At 38.7% G+C, this 17,574-nt stretch overlaps 1 protein-coding gene across 1 annotated transcript; it reads right to left on the bottom strand.

Moving 5' to 3' along the window:
• Positions 1 to 657: 657 nt before the first annotated feature.
• On the bottom strand, positions 658 to 17,302 carry LOC126187438 (acyl-coenzyme A thioesterase 13-like). Its single transcript, XM_049928516.1, has 3 exons — positions 16,794 to 17,302; positions 13,723 to 13,907; positions 658 to 1,355 (listed from the first exon to the last, which is right to left on the bottom strand). The coding sequence occupies exons 1-3, from the start codon at positions 16,875 to 16,877 to the stop codon at positions 1,199 to 1,201; spliced, it is 426 nt and encodes a 141-aa protein (XP_049784473.1). The 5' UTR covers positions 16,878 to 17,302; the 3' UTR covers positions 658 to 1,198.
• Positions 17,303 to 17,574: the final 272 nt, after the last annotated feature.

Genomic DNA, 17,574 nt, shown 5'->3' with positions numbered 1-17,574 from the left:
TAACATGATTTGCTTGAATTGTTGTATAGCTATCCGAGAAGACCCTCTTTGTAAGTGCCTATAGACAGCCTATAAGAGACGAGTGGGCAGGACCCCACATTCCCTACATACGTCGGGACCACCCAAAATCTGTTGTTTATTTGAAACACCAACACCAGCAACATCGACTGTAATTGCCTTCGGGCTGCTACACAAAGGGATCTCTCTCTCTCTCTCTCTCTCTCTCTCTCTCTCTCTCTCTCTCTCCCCCTCCCCCCTCCCCCCTCCCCTTTCAACACACACACACACACACACACACACACACACGCACACAGAGAGAGAGAGAGAGAGAGAGAGAGAGAGAGAGAGAGAGGAGAATTAGTTACTGAAGCTTCCACTTAACTGGGAATATTATATGCAATCCTGGATTCATCTGTGGATATACATGAAAGTTGTATAGTAATAGCTAGACATGGTTATACAGATGCCTAAGTGAATTATGAATGCCACTTCCAGTGGCAAACACTCTTTTTTTTTTCATTGTAATAAATTATTCTCACTTAGGTGCCATACAAGTCCCTTACTAGAATTAATTTAATAATAGTACAGGGAAACTCACTAATACTGTAGACATTTTTAACTGATATTGATATGTAAATGGTAGCAAATATAAGGGTCTTGTATGTCAAAAGGAATTATATTTTTGAAGAAATCTGTAATAATCTACTACAAAATTGAATATTTGATGTATGTATTTCATGGTATGAAAATCACAACAGTAATTCAAAGCAACTATGAACAGGTGACACTTCTATCAATTCCATTAAAAAAAACTTCCATAAAAAATTAGTGGAAGCAGTACCTAAGAGCATCAGTAACTGAATATTAAAAATCAAGTTATGCTGCTCAAATTTCACTTACAAGATTCACTTATGTACACATATATCACATAAAAAGATCTCTCTTTGTAGGTTCCTACATAAAATAGCCACATACCAGTTTTGTTTAGCAATGTATGTTAATTTCCTTTGTTTACTGAATACTGCTTGTAGGAACAAGAGAGTGAAATAATAATATCACAGTACATTTCAGACACATACATAGCCCTGGCAGTCATGTTTCATGACAATTATATGCAAACAAAACAAACAATAAAAGCTAATTAAAGCTAATACCCCATCCTACACTTCTTCCTGTGTATAGATTGCAAAGAACACAATTAAAAACCAATGAATTTGGTATGTGAACCTTTTGCAATCAACTCTCCCGTTGCTTTCTTTTTTAGATCAACCTCCAGGAATGCTAACGTCTTTCCAGCACGCAGTGTTTGTGCATCTATAATGACCTCTTCACCCGCTGATGCTGGTTTCATATAACTGAAACAAATATAAATAAAAACTGATGCTAAATATGCTGTGTAAAAAATCATTCACAGTATAAATATCCCCATCAGTTATTTTCTATAGATTCCTCTTAAAGATTTTAATCAACAAACACTACCCATTACAAAATTTACGTAGCCACATCAATAAATACCAGATGATTATACTAATTATGACATGCCATAGAAAACAAAACAGAAGAAGTGGTATTCTTGCAGTGCTGTATATACTTTAACTAATGAATCATTTCTTGCAAAGCATTAATGCCATGCATTTCACTGCAATTTTCATAAATTGTACTTGTTTAATTCAGCACGTAAGTGTTGGACTACAACTATGGTCCAGGGTTCCATCCCCTGTTGATCCTGGTATTTTACTCCGTCACTTATAGCTTCCATTCACCTCTGACAATAATTTGTTAATGAGATAAATGCCAAGAAGCACCATGATTCGGAGTCCATGTTTAGCTGTAGGTTCCCATGTACCTGGAGCGTTAAGTGAGTACAAAGATTCAAGAAAGGCCGAGGTATACCCACTTCCAGTAGGATGTGCCTAGTAAATCACTGCAGTGTTCGAGGTTGAGAACATCTTTACATTCTAAAAAACACAATATCTTTACTTTGTTTTTTTTTTTTTTTTCTCTAGCATGGTGATTCACATCTTGATCAACTGAAGCACACACACACTAATGATAGCTTGCATAAGAACTACTACTACTAAAAATAATAATAATAATAAACTGTATATTGTGTTTCTCCTTACACAAATTACAAATGGATATTAACACTTTATTATCCAGGTACACTATTAATGAGTTAGTGTAAGCATTCCGAGATCTACAGAGATACCTCTGCAAGACATTGGCTACATACTTCTCACAACACTCTTATTGCTTCCTTTGATGAAAAAGTACTTTAGTTGCTTTATTGTACTGGCTGCTAACACAACTCCATAAGATGCCAGGCATCGAAAGTTTTCATCATTTAATAAATGGCCATTAATGACTATTTCTGATGGCATAATATAATTTGATTTGTTTGCAACTGCATAATACCTCATGAAGGTAATACTTAGGCCGCCTGAGCTATAATACAAATTTGGCTGTTACAGTGGAGTTTTAGTCCTTATTTTTATAAATACACATTATTGAACATTGTGGCATTCCATATTTTATAATTCCTGTACATACTTTATTTTTACTCTTTGCCAGAAATTTCTCAATAACTGTCTCTTATGATGGTAACAACATTCCATTTATGCAATAGGGATGCTGTTAATGCCTCAACATTTTTGCTTCTGTAGCAAAATTTTAAAATTTGCTCTAGCATAGGCTTCAGCACTTGTGAGGTCATACGCAGTTTACTTTTCAACCATATATGGGAGCTAACTGAGGGGCAGTTAACAAGTTAATATCCACAACAAGGGTTAGTAGTCCACTGCACACAAATTTCTTGAAAAATTTTGAAAACAAAGAAAAGAGAAGTTCTAATTTGAGGTAATTTGTTTATTTCAATGCATGATGGTAATTATCATCATCATTGTCAATGCAAAAATGTTCAGGTAGCTCCTCATTTATGCAAAAAGTATTCACAAAATGAAGAAAGTAATTAGAAACATTTTTGTCATTTATGTATATACAACTTTCAGGCATCTGTTAAAACAACTGGGAGTATTATTCACAGCCTCACAGTAACTTTATTCACTGATGAAATTTGCTGTCAACAAACCACTGCAGTTTATGGATAACAAGCATTCAAAAACACAACACTATAAGGAATAATAATAATAATAATAATAATAATAATAATAATAATATGGACATTCCACTAGTGATTATCTTTGTCACAGGAAGGTGCATAATACATGGATAAAGTACTCTTTTACAATCTGCCAAAGCAAATAAAATACTGACCCCTCTGTGGTGCAGGTAGAGTGGCGTAGCTATTAGCATCACTGGTTGGTGTGCTGTGGGTCACCAGTTCTAACCTGACTACCAGCAATTATTTGTTATTCGGTGTTATCCATTTCTGGAAGGTTGTTGAAATAGCTTACATTTCTACATTGTAGAATACTCAACGTATGTATAAATATCAGCATTTCCGGAATTATTTGAAGTTTGTATAAATAGCTGCCCAGGAGTTGTTGTCATTAGTAAATATGCTTTCATTGCTAAGTGTTGTATTTCACTGATGACCCTGCCTTTGGATTTGGGTTTGATTGTGGTTTCAATGTGACACTGTTTTGTGGGGACACAGGGTACTTCAAAACATCTACATCACTATGGCTTCCATTACACAATATAAAAGCCGCCAACTACAAAGGCAGGAACCAGAATACAAGCTGTACTTTATTCCTAATACTTGCATATTTAGGACACACAGAGTACCAAACAGCAGTATCAGGCATCCATCACTGTTTTCCAGAGACGCAGGTCGGGACCCGACAAAATGGCTGAAACAATCTGACCAAGTCACTAAATACAACAAGGGACATGACATGATGTGTTTGGCAAAAGTGTACTTTTGCTTGGATGGCACAGCCAAGCAACAATTCTAGAAGAGGAGCTCAATAGCTGGGGCAAATTAGAGACCAAACTGAAAAAAATGTTTGGCGAAAATCAGCAGCAAGTCCATGTAGCAGAAGAACAAGTGAAGAACAGGGCCAAACATCACAGAGAAATGATCCAGTCGTACATACCGGATGTTTTGGCCTTATGCCAAATGATGGATCTGAATATGACGTAAGCTGACAAAATATCACACTCTATGAAAGGAGTTGCAGAATACATGTACCAAGCTCTTCTGGTAAAGGGTTCACAAAGACAGTGTAATTTATTGAGTGATGCCAGTGAACTGAGGAAATTCAACAGAAAAGAGGCAGAAAGAAGTATGACTAAATGTCGAACTTGGTCCCTATGGCAGTTGTGGAAGACCACCATAAGCTTGCCTCTCCCATGCATCATATAGTAAGAGAAGCCAGAAATGTTGGACTGTTTGCACAAGAGATAGGGGCCATGAATGTCGAACCCATATGTCAGGAGGTAACAGAAAATGTTGAAGAAGAGGAGTATCAATCTTTAACACTGGTCTTCGCCACCAGCCAAATCTCCCAGGAAGAACAGACATGGGCAACTCTGACTATGCCGCAGCCATCAAATGACAACCCAGCACCCACCCAACACAAGTTCAACCAACTCCCATGCCAAATATAGTGCCCCGCAAGAGAAAAAACATTTGAGGACAATGTGCTGGTGGGTTTCCACTGTGGATGCATTGGGCACGCTGCATGATACTGCACTGAAAAGAAGGCAAATTTTCGACTACTACTGTGCTGCACAATGTCAACCGTCACAACAGTTCTATTCATGCTAGTCAGCTACAAAGGATTATAAGCAACCTGTGGGACCAAGCCCATTGCTGAATGCTGGAAGAGGGTGCTCCCCGACACACCACAGCCATTCCCCACCATCATACTGTGTGCTTGCTAGCCACTTGACTAAGGAAAACTAAGCAAGGCGACCACCACCTACTGGGCTGAGGCCACCAAAGGTATAGTCACCAAGATGTCAGGAAACCTCACCAATGTCATCAACAACATCCAACTTGTCTGGGTGCCAGTCGACTCTGGCTTTTCTTTTGTTCAGTTTTGGATGCTATTGACACTAACTAAAGGAGAATATGTTCCATGATACAAAAGTGATTGTACTGCAGGTCAAAAATGGGAAATACATCCAGCCAACAGGAACACTTGCAGCAGGAAGTATCGATGACACAACAAAGCCCTCTGAATTTGTCATTTTAATATAATGCACTCATAAAGTTATTCTCAGACTGGACTTCTTGCAGGCATCACAAGCAGTCACAGAATGCAGAAGATCAGAGATCCAGATTGACAAAGCTATTCCAAGAAGCACACACAACAAAGATTGGTCTGCGTGGTTGTTTGCCACAATCATCAGTGACACAAGTTCCAGTTGACAATCAAGATGCTGTGACGCTTTTTTTGATTGCAAAGAGCTACTCAGACTTACAAAAGAAATTCACATGCCAGCAATGATCATAAGCATTGTACGTGGTCAAGAACTTTGAATCACTAATTGGCACAACTCCGAACCCACCCAGGAAGGCTAGCGACAAAGGATCATGCTCCACTACGACTACAGACAATGCAGGGGAGGACACTACTATCAAACTGCAAATACAATCTGGACTGACCGAGGAACAATACCAGCAAGCGACAGCCACTCTGCGTCAATTTTCGGTGCTTTCATATCCTGAGTGGAGAAAAAGATAGACGAAGAGGCCAATTGCAAAGCACCATACCATCACTGGGAATCAGCCATCAATTAGCCAGCTCTCATATGGAATGTTGCCAGCTGAATGATAGTTAATGCATGAGGAGCTGGAGAAGATGCAGCAAGAGGATATCCCTGAACCTTCAAAGAGTCCTTGGCTCTCTCCTGTAGTCCTTGTGAAGGAGGAGGACGGCACATGGCGTTTCTGTGTCAACTGCTGATGATTGAACAAAATCATGAAGAAAGATGAATATTCGTTGCTCCATAATGATGTCACCCTAAACTACTTGAAAGAAGCAAAGTATTTCTCAACTCTGAACATGCAGACAGGTTATTGGCAAACTGAAGATGAGAAGACTGACTGGGAAGAGACTGCCTTCATAGCTCCATAGTTAAAAGTTATAATGTTTGGAATGTATAATGTTCCAGCCACCTCGGATTATATGATCGACTACCAACTTCAACAACTTCGATGGGCCCTGTGTCTCTGCTAACTGGGTGTTGTTTTTTCAAAGACATTTGAAGAACATCTAAGATGCCTGACAACCATGTTGAAGTGTGTTGAGACTGCAGACCTCTGCCTGAATTTTTTTAAAAAAAAGTGCCTCTTTGCCACTCACAAGATAAAAATCTTGGGGCACGTAGTGGACGGCTATGGAGTCCATCCTGATCCGGAGGAAATAAGAGGAGTCACATATTTTCTGGCGCCTTGGGACATTCATGATGTAAGCAGTTTTCTTGAAATGTGCTTGTATTAACGGCAATTCACAAAAGGGCTTCTGTATCAAGGCATGTTCCTTGAAATAACTACTGCTGGGGACACCAAATTTTCTTAAAATGAGGTGTGATGAAGACCATTCCTTTTCCTTAAGGAAGTGCTATCGTCATCTCCATTTCTAGCACCGTATGGCAAGAATGCCAAGGCATAATTTCACACTGACACTAGTCATTACGGGATACGTGCAGTTCTAGTCCACATTTAGAAAGATGCTGAAATTTTGATACTTTTAGGCTTTCAGAGTACTCTCCAAGTCCTAGGTGAACTACTCTACAACTTAGAAGGAGTGGCTTGCAGTAGTTTGGGCCATCAATTAGCTCCGGCCATATTTATTTATTAAGCCAATCACTGCTGTGACAGACTACCATTCCCTACAATGGCTGCCTAGCCGGAAGGATCTGTTGGCTCGACCGGCGAAATGGGTACTGTAACTTCAGAAGTGGATGCAAACACAAATATGTTGAATGACTTTCAAGAAATTCTTTGGTGGAACACAGGAGTGTTATTGAAATCTCAGTCATAGCTGCATGAAATGACATTGCTGCTGAACAAACAGAAGCATCGAAAAGAAGAGGAACCAACCAAAGGAGAACTCCAATTAAAAAACAGGGAGCACTGTATATGAGGAACTATGATCCAATAGGGTGGCCAGGTCTCTACTGATCCATTAGACACTACGTGAACCCTGTAAGGAATGCCAATAATGGAAGGACTTGCCACAATTGCCTCTGGGCCACCTGGTACCAATCCCATATACAGTAGCACCATTCCACTGAACTGTAATTGAACCTCTTAGGAAGTTCTCAGAGTGGATAAACTGGAATCTATGGATAATAGTCTGCACCCGCTATGCTCTCACCGAAGCTGTGCCAGTGCCGAAGCCCTCGAAATTGCAGAGTTCCTTGTGGAAGACATCAGTTTGAAGCACAAAGCACCCCATCTGATTACCTCGGACTGTGGAAAAGTTTTCCAATCAAGGCTAGTTTTAGAGGTAATTACACATTGTGACATCACCCACAGAACACCAACCATCCACAGATGAATGACCTCACACAATGCTTCAATAAGAAGTTGGCAGATATACTCTCTCTCGATGTACACTGTACTTTCTGCTCCACAGTCAGGAGGCCACAACAAAAATGGATATACTGTTACTGTTTCAACTGAATGATACTTAGAATGACTATGTGAAACACCTCATCAGCAGGGCCAAAGAAGCAAGGCAACTGGCTTGCTCATGGACCCTGGACACCCAGAAGAAAGACTGACGGCATTATATCACCAAAGGCCAGCCAGTGAGCTATAGCCCAAAAGACTTGTTATGGATTTTTATACATGTACAGGTAATGGGGAGTACTGAAAAAAAGTTACTAAAGTGCTACTAATGTCACATATCAACTTTAGGAATATGACCCTTCATCAATACGACAAGCATGCAGAGATGTTGTCAATGTGCTCTATATGAAGCCAAACTATAGTCCAAAGGTGCTGACTGACAATGGGAGGTTCAATGAAACTGAAGACCCACTTGACAACTGTGAAGCTTTGCAGAGGGAGCAGAGTCATGAGCTGTGCTGCATGCGGTGTGGCCTACTGACTAACATTGACAGATGGCGTGCGAGTATCACCAGTGGGCCATTCCATGTCAAGTGGTCTACTTTCGGAAAAAGTTTCTGCATGATCGTAATGAATTTTGTGTGAACATTCAAGTTTCCAATAAACACTGGTGAAGATTCACAATCACTAGTTTAATACTTTCAGAAATATACTCATTTCTTTAACCCCATAGCGAAACTACCAACAGTGCACCCATGGGTCTTTGGCAATTTTAAGACATTATATTTCAGCAATATTTTCTTGAAAGTAAAAAAAATGGGCCATATTGCACAACATTTCACACTCTTAGGTGAAATAATAAAATTCATTTCGTCGTCAATTTTTTTGAGATAATCTGAAGCAAAGTTGGCTGAAAAAATAGACGCTCAAAAAAATGTCAAGTTTAGCTTTTTATACATCTGGAAGTAATAGCAGAATAAACCTGAAACTTTGCACGTAATAACTACCAATACAAAGTCTTAGAATATAAAATTTCATTCTCCTACCACTTTCCAATAGTTTACAAACTGAGGGCAAAGTTTTGGCCCACTTTTACAAACAAAAGTCTTTTGCAAACTCTTTAAGCTGTTTGCATTAGAGTGACCACATTCTAAACCTCATAAAATCTAGATCTGGTTTAGCAATGCAAGCATTTATGGCCCTGAATAATGGCAACAAGATGGAAGTGCATTGAAAACGGGCTCAATTTTGCTGGAACGCAAATTAAAATCTGACATCTTTTTTTGTTGTAAAATAGTTTTGTACTCTCTGTGGAAGAAAATTCTTGACAACCATGAAGTGAACTGAGTCAGAAAAACTGCAAATAAGTAGTCTTTTTTGTTTTTTAGACATCTCTACAGCAGTCAGCTCTAAAACTCCTTTTATAAAAAATGAAATGGAATATGAAATCCAATGAATAGTTTTCTCTTTTTCATGGCTCTGATAATCTGAGGCAATCACATTTGAAAACTGTAAATTTTTGGGTTCTGTCTTGTTGAAATTTGTTCCCAAACAATCCCATCCATGACGACATATGACCAGTATAGTTTTCCTCGATAAGCTGCCGCAAATTAATTAAACTGGAAAAATTCTAGTAGCTTGTAGTAAACATAAGCTTTGGATCCTCTTTTATCTTTGGTCTCAAACACTTATTGAAATGTATTATTAGGCTTGGGATCCTGTGTAAAAAAACCCTCGTCAGGCTCAGTAAACCGTGGTAGGGAAACCCGCCAGCGGCTGCTGCTGCATAGCTCCTGGGCAAAGGGGATGCTGGTTTCCTCACTTTAAAAGGAACAAGTGGTGGTTAAGCCATCATGGACCACAGCAATACATTAATACAATTTTCAACAATACACTAATGTCCCACACAAACTGCAAACTATGCTATACCTTAAACTGGAATTAAACTAGCTCATCAGTAGCATTACTAACAATTCTCTAGAACATGAATCAATCCCGAAAAATGTCAGGAAGACTGCTGTGACTTTCACCAAAATTTACACAATGTGACAAACCTGAAGGCTATTTACATGCAGAGTGCTGCAGTATCATCCAATAATTTTACTACCATGATCTCCACTGCCATGGTTGTTGTTGTCGTCTTCAGTCCTGGGACTGGTTTGATGCAGCTCTCCATGCTACTCTATCCTGTGCAAGCTTCTTCATCTCCCAGTATCTACTGCAACCTACATCCTTCTGAATCTGCTTAGTGTATTCATCTCTTGGTCTCCCTCTATGATTTTTACCCTCCACGCTGCCCTCCAATACTAAATTGGTGATCCCTTGATGCCTCAGAACACGTCCTACCAACCGATCCCTTCTTCTAGTCAAGTTGTGCCACAAACTTCTCTTCTCCCCAATCCTATTCAATACTTCCTCATTAATTATGTGATCTATCCATCTAATCTTCCACATTCTTCTGTAGCACCACATTTCGAAAGCTTCTATTCTCTTCTTGTCCAAACTATTTATCGTCCATGCTTCACTTCCATATATGGCTACACTCCACACAAATACTTTCAGAAACGACTTTCTGACACTTAAATCTATACTCGATGTTGACAAATTTCTCTTCTTCAAAAATACTTTCCTTGCCATTGCCAGTCTACATTTTATATCCTCTCTACTTCGACCATCATCAGTTATTTTGCTCCCCAAATAGCAAAACTCCTTTACTACTTTAAGTGTCTCATTTCCTAATCTAATACCCTCAACATCACCCGACTTAATTTGACTACATTCCATTATCCTCGTTTTGCTTTTGTTGATGTTCATCTTATATCCTCCTTTCAAGACACTGTCCATTCCGTTCAACTGCTCTTCCAGGTCCTTAGCTGACTGACAGAATTACAATGTCATCGGCGAACCTCAAAGTTTTTATTTCTTCTCTATGGATTTTAATACCTACTCCGAATTTTTCTTTTGTTTCCTTCACTGCTTGCTCAATATACAGATTGAACAACATCGGGGAGAGGCTACAACCTTGTCTCACTCCCTTCCCAACCACTGCTTCCCTTTGATGTCCGTCGACTCTTATAACTCTCATCTGGTTTCCGTACAAATTGTAAATAGCTTTTCGCTCCCTGTATTTTACCCCTGCCACCTTCAGAATTTGAAATAGTGTATTCCAGTCAACATTGCCAAATGCTTTCTCTAAGTCTACAAATGCTAGAAAGGTAGGTTTGACTTTCCTTAATCTAGCTTCTAAGATAAGTCGTAGGGTCAGTATTGCCTCACGTGTTCCAATATTTCTACAGAATCTAAACTGATCTTCCCCGAGGTCAGCTTCTATCAGTTTTTCCATTCTTCTGTAAAGAATTCACATTAGTATTTTGCAGCTGTGACTTATTAAACCGATAGATTGGTAATTGTCACATCTGTCAACACCTGCTTTCTTTGGTATTGGAATTATTATATTCTTCTTGAAGTCTGAGGGTATTACGCCTGTCTCATACATCTTGCTCACCAGATGGTAGAGTTTTGTCAGGACTGGCTCTCCCAAGGCTGTCAGTAGTTCTAATGGAATGTTGTCTACTCCGGGGGCCTTGTGCCGACTTAGGTCTTTCAGTGCTCTGTCAAACTCCTCACGCAGTATTGTATCTCCAATTTCATCTGCATCTACATCCTCTTCCATTTCCATAACATTGTCCTCAAGAACATCGCCCCTGTATAGACCCTCTATATACTCCTTCCACCTTTCTGCTTTCCCTTCTTTGCTTAGAACTGGGTTTCCATCTGAGCTCTTCATATTCATACAACTGGCTCTCTTTTCTCCAAAGGTCTCTTTAATTTTCCTGTAGACAGCATCTATCTTACCCCTAGTGAGATAAGCCTCTACATCCTTACATTTGTCCTCTAGCCATCCCTGCTTAGCCATTTTGCACTTCCTGTCGATCTCATTTTTGAGACGTTTGTATTCCTTTTTGCCTGCTTCATTTACTGCATTTTTATATTTTCTCTTTTCATCAATTAAATTCAATATTTCTTCTGTTTCCCTTACCTACTTGATACTCTGCTGCCTTCACTACTTCATCCCTCAAAGATACCCTTTCTTCTTCTACTGTATTTCTTTCCCCCATTCTTGTCAATTATTCCCTTTTGCTCTCCCTGAAACTCTGTACAACCTCTGGTTTAGTCAGTTTATCCAGGTCCAATCTCCTTAAATTCCCACCTTTTTTGCAGTTTCTTCAATTTTAATCTACAGTTCATAACAAATAGAATGTGGTCAGAGTCCACATCTGCCCCTGGAAATGTCTTACAATTTAAAACCTGGTTCCTAAATCTCTGTCTTACCATTATATAATCTATCTGAAACCTGTCAGTATCTCCAGGCTTTTTCCATGTATACAACCTTCTTTTATGATTCTTGAACCAAGTGTTAGCTATGATTAAGTTGTGCTCTGTGCAAAATTCTACCAGGCGGCTTCCTCCTTCATTTCTTACCCCCAATCGATATTCACCTACTATGTTTCCTTCTCTCCCTTTTCCTACTGACGAATTCCAGTCACCCATGACTATTAAATTTTCATCTCCCTTCACTATCTGAATAATTTCTTTTATTTCATCATACATTTCTTCAATTTCTTCGTCATCTGCAGAGCTAGTTGGCATATAAACTTGTACTACTGTAGTAGGCGTGGGCTTTGTGTCTATCTTGGCCACAATAATGCGTTCACTATGCTGTTTGTAGTAGCTTACCCGCATTCCTATTTTCCTATTCATTATTAAACCTACTCCTGCATTACCCCTGTTTGACTTTGTGTTTATAACCCTGTAGTCACCTGACCAGAAGTCTTGTTCCTCCTGCCACCGAACTTCACTAATTCCCACTATATCTAACTTTAACCTATCCATTTCCCTTTTTAAATTTTCTAACCTACCTGCCCAATTAGGGGATCTGACATTCCACGCTCCGATCCGTAGAACGCCAGTTTTCTTTCTCCTGATAACGACATTCTCTTGAGTAGTCCCCGCCCGGAGATCTGAATGGGGGACTATTTTACCTCCAGAATATTTTACCCAAGAGGATGCCATCATCATTTAACCATAGAGTAAAGCTGCATGCCCTCGGGAAAAATTACGGCTATAGTTTCCCCTTGCTTTCAGCCGTTCGCAGTACCAGCACAGCAAGGCCGTTTTGGTTAGTGTTACAAGGCCAGATCAGTCAATCATCCAGACTGTTGCCCCTGCAACTACTGAAAAGGCTGCTGACCCTTTTCAGGAACCACATGTTTGTCTGGCCTCTCAACAGATACCCCTCCGTTGTGGTTGCACCTACGGTATGGGCAAGGTCCATGGTTCATTGGGGAGGGGGGACTGCCATGGTAATGCACAGTTAAACTGTGAAGTTTTTTTTAAAAAAAAAAAAACACATTTTGATTCTGTAGCTATAGAACAAAAGCAGACTGAAGTATGTCACAATGAGTCATGACAAAATACACCCCTTTTCTGAAGATTTTCAAGTTATCTGGTGTCAATAATAAACAATCTTTTGGTAGTAAGTGTTATACTTCACTCACAACCCTGCCTTCAGATTTGAACTCTATTGTGGTTTCAATGTGAAAGTATCAGAAGAAGAAGAAGCAGAAGCATTTTCAAATAGGCTATAAAGTCATCTTTCCGTAATAACTTCTTCTGTACCACGGAAGAGTTCTCAAATAGAAACTGCAGTTAATAAGAAACCCATAAATGGCCAACAGGTAACAAGATTTTGTTTTTTTTTTAAACTGCCTATGCAATCTTTTGCTCAGTTAACAGTTGTACACCATAATGGCTATTGTGAAAGTCACATACGGAACATCTAATAACTAATGAAATAGAGAAACCACATCAGAACTTCCTAATAATAAAGCAGAACTGTAATGGCCAACAATTAAAAGCAGCTGAATTATAGGCATGGTGTGCCATGGGAAATACTGTTTCACCTCTGGTGGCTAATTTATTTATGAATGATTTAGAAGACATTTTACTATCTTTTGCAGCTTTGGCTTTACAACCAACTGTGTTCTGGACATAAAAAGGAATAGCATTGGGCTCAGTGGTCAGACTATGAGTTTCCATTACAACAGCCATACAGCATCTAGTCAAAACACTTGAACAAGAAACAATGATGTCCCAGGCATACCCCCACTATAAGTTGAAAAGTATTACAACTAGATTATGACTCAAATGATAAAGAGCCTGCCGTGCATTACCTCACATTGATGTTTACAGAAACACCTGGCACGCCTTTTCCATATGTCATTAAAGCATATGTCGAAATCTGGTCAACCAATGTTGCTGTGAATCCACCATGCAGTGTACCACCCGCATTCTGATGTTCTTGTGCAACAGTGAATTCTGCCAGACATTTTCCCTCACCAGCAGATATTATGCGTATCTGAAAATGGAAAGTCGATGGTGTCAAAGCGAAAACAAAGAGAAACAAAATGTAAATATTGAATAATTTCCAGAATGAATTTTCGCTCTGCAACAAAGTCTTTGCTGATTTGTAACTTCTTGGCAGATTAAAACTCATCACCAGACTCGTACCTGGGACCTTTGGCCTTTGTGAGCAAGTTCTCTATAGACTGTGCTATCCAAGACTGACTCACCGTCACAAATTTACTTCCACCAATACCTTTTTCCCTACCTAATCCACCAGAAAGTTTCAAATTAGAGTACATTCCACAGCGCAGTGAAAATTCACTCTGAAAACAATCCCCTGGTTGTGGCAAAGTAATTTCTCTGCAATATTATTTCCTCCAGGAGTGATAGTACTGCAAGGTATGCAGGGGAACTTCAGTGAAATTTGGAAGGTAGGGGATGTTCTGGCAGAAGTAAAGCTGTAAGGGTAAGTTGTGAGTCTTTGAGAGTTCAGGGGGAGGGGGGGGGGGGAGGCAAATGCAATTTATCTTGTAGATAAATCGTCCTAGAAAACAAATTCTACAAAAACTGAGTACTATAATTAGCAGTACTTAATTTAGTTTCAATAAGTATGAAAAATATGTATCTCCAAAGTCTAACAAACCATACTTATTGTACATGTAACCTGCACATAAAATTCTAGGCATAACTGGGACAGTTATTTTGCCTTTGCAAATCAAAGCAAAACGTTATGTTAGGACAGAAGTTATGGACTGCTACAATCAAGCAATGTGTTCGGTATAACTAATGCTTGAAGCAAATTAGAACAACACTGTTACTACAGCAGTTCTATGTACATTGAAATGCTACATTAGAAAATATGAAGATGTGTCTTATTCATGTGCAACGTGACTAGACATCAACATACCTACACTCATTCCACTACATGCTTAGAAATAACATGGTTGAGGGCACAGTTTGGATTTCTAAATGGTTCTGATACTGAGTTACACATACACACATAGAATGATAATTTACTTGACTCTTTGCAAAATAAATTACAAGTGACTTGTATAGTCTGTGATCTGTCAAAGGCATCTGACTGCATAAAATGCAACATCCTATTCAATAAATTATAATACTGCATTGTCTCAGGAAGTTATGTGAAATGTTTCAAGTAATATTTATCCAAGAATATAGTCCTGTATCCAAAAGGCACATTCCCTGTTGCATAGTCTGTTTTGTTTGCAGTTGGTACAAACATCTGATGAAAAGAAAAGGATACGAAATGTAGTTTTAAAAAGATGAGATGTTGAGTTTCAAACAGGCACAATAAGAAGCCTGCTATACATTTAAGCTTTCAGTCAGAAGGCCTTCTCTTGAACACACAGAGTTTAACAAAAGCTTTTATTGAATTTCCACAGGCATTAATAAATGGCCAAATCATTGTCATTAATTCTAAAATAAAAAAAAATAAAAAAAAATTGACCATATCCAGTTCAGAACTTTTAAGAGGTTATATGTATGGGAGTACAAGCACATACAAGAAGTCTGACAGTGTAAAATTCTTGGAAGTATGAATAATAGATTTGGTTGGTGGGAAATACAACTAAACTGCTGCAACTTCATACAAATTTTTGTTTACATGCAAATTTCAGAGCCCTGAAGTCTGTAACACAAATAAATTGTGGTAGAAATTCATGAACACCTTGCTGCAGCCTGGTCAAAGAACTGGATACATTAATAACTGCTTCTCAGTATACTTAATCCTTAATGAAGTTTGACGTTAATAATATACCTCTCAAGTCAACAGTTCAGGTTTATGCAGTTAATAACAGTAACAACAATAATCTGTGTAAACACTTAAAATCACTTACTTAGGTCCACTAAGGTGTCCACTACTGAGGAACATAAATTTTCAATGAATTCACAACAACCACAAAAATGTTACATTACATATAAAGTTCAAGACAGGCCAAAAGGGTTTATTTGTGAACAATTCCTTCTATTTCACCAATGAATTTCTTCGCAAGACCAACTGATGTAGGCCTACTTGATATTAGCGATTTCACTGTTCTAATGCTATGTATAGATATATCTACAAAATGGATTCAGATAAAAACAGAAAACCAGTATATTACATAAATAGAAGTAGTGACTGCTAGAATGTTTACTGAAGCCCTACAGGAATAACAGCTGCACACAATTACAGGAAACAGTGCTTATGAAAACTTAAGTTTATTGTGAACACATTCTTCATACTAAGTTCTATATCTCCTAAAGGAAAGAGGCAAAAACATGGGAGGGTTAATATGTTGTATACTCTTGAGCTTTTGAACCCACAGTCTAAAGCAATAAGCAATCTGTAACAAAGGGCTGAAACTCCATATACCAGTACCGCTGGCTTTGGAAAAAAGAAAACTGGAACAGAAACAAAGGTGAACAGTGCCCCAGTACTGTAATTATTATGTATCTCCAATCTTTCTTAACACTATCACGCAAAAGTGACCAGATCAAATCTCTGTACTTGCAATATAATATAGCGGTAACTGTTTGTGTCTGTTGACAAAAAAAATTAATTACACTTTGATATATGGTAATACATGAAAAAGATAAGAGTAGTCTTCAGTTTGGAACCTAAATTTGCATGGAATATGAATCGGACGAGAGATTCAGTTTAATAGTATCCTCACTTATAAATGCTGAGTCATGCACACACAGTGGGGTTTCGAAGAGTACTTTCGTTTTCCGTCTGAGTGCGTGCACCTCTTATTCTTTTAACGGAAAATGGTACCGGTGTTCTCATTATCGTTGGTTCATCGCCTTGAGTAATTTACTAAACGCAACGTCCTTCACCGCTTACGCCACATCGCGCGACAAATTACGACTAGTGCTTCCACAAGGTTGTATTAAAACTCACCTTGTTTAGCAGTCTTTCAAAACCATTTCCCTCAACACATCTTTTGGCTATAGATGCAATAAAGTTCGCTCCTTGTCCTGCCATTCTCAGTCAAATAGATGTAAATGCTCGACGATCACGAGATAGCTAATAATACCAATAACAAGCTGCAGCTGAATGTCATTGCACGTTTCTTTGCAAGAAAGAAGATAAATCTGAATAACAACAAGCAGGATGTTTAACATTAACCCAGCAATTAAAATACGGCAACGTTTATAGATCGCTATTCCAGCGAGCGAATGCTATGTCAGTGCGTAATTTCCCTTTTTACTTTAAGCAAAAGCACCAAATGTAAACTCCGCTTTTCCTGAAATGAAATTGGTACGATAATACATTACTAAACATACTATACAGCCTCATAACACAGCTACCGACAACCACTACACATGTTTTTAGCAGCGATTTGATTGACGAACGACGGAAATACCAGTTACGTTAGGGAGATCAGGTTATTTTTTTATGACTCCTAAATACGAACTTTTCCACACAGCTGTCCCAAAACGGTGTGCTTACAATTCGAAGGGAATTAATTTCGATTGGCAGAAGCAAAGGCAGTCAATAAAACATCAATTCAACCACGGCCACCTGTATAGTGGCCGTGGTTCAACCCAAGATTAAAGAGATCTGTGAAGTGCGTACAGTGGTCAGCTGCTACTGGAGTTTGATCAATTAGTTGCTTAAAAATTACCTATTTGTTACTGGATTGGTAATTGTGATTCTACTATCAATTTGCTCCACAAGT

Source organism: Schistocerca cancellata, chromosome 5 (assembly GCF_023864275.1).
Source record: "Schistocerca cancellata isolate TAMUIC-IGC-003103 chromosome 5, iqSchCanc2.1, whole genome shotgun sequence".
NCBI classification, from domain to species: domain Eukaryota; kingdom Metazoa; phylum Arthropoda; class Insecta; order Orthoptera; family Acrididae; genus Schistocerca; species Schistocerca cancellata.
The sequence above is the reverse complement of the archived record's forward strand: the minus strand, read 5'-3'. Positions and strand labels throughout refer to the sequence as shown.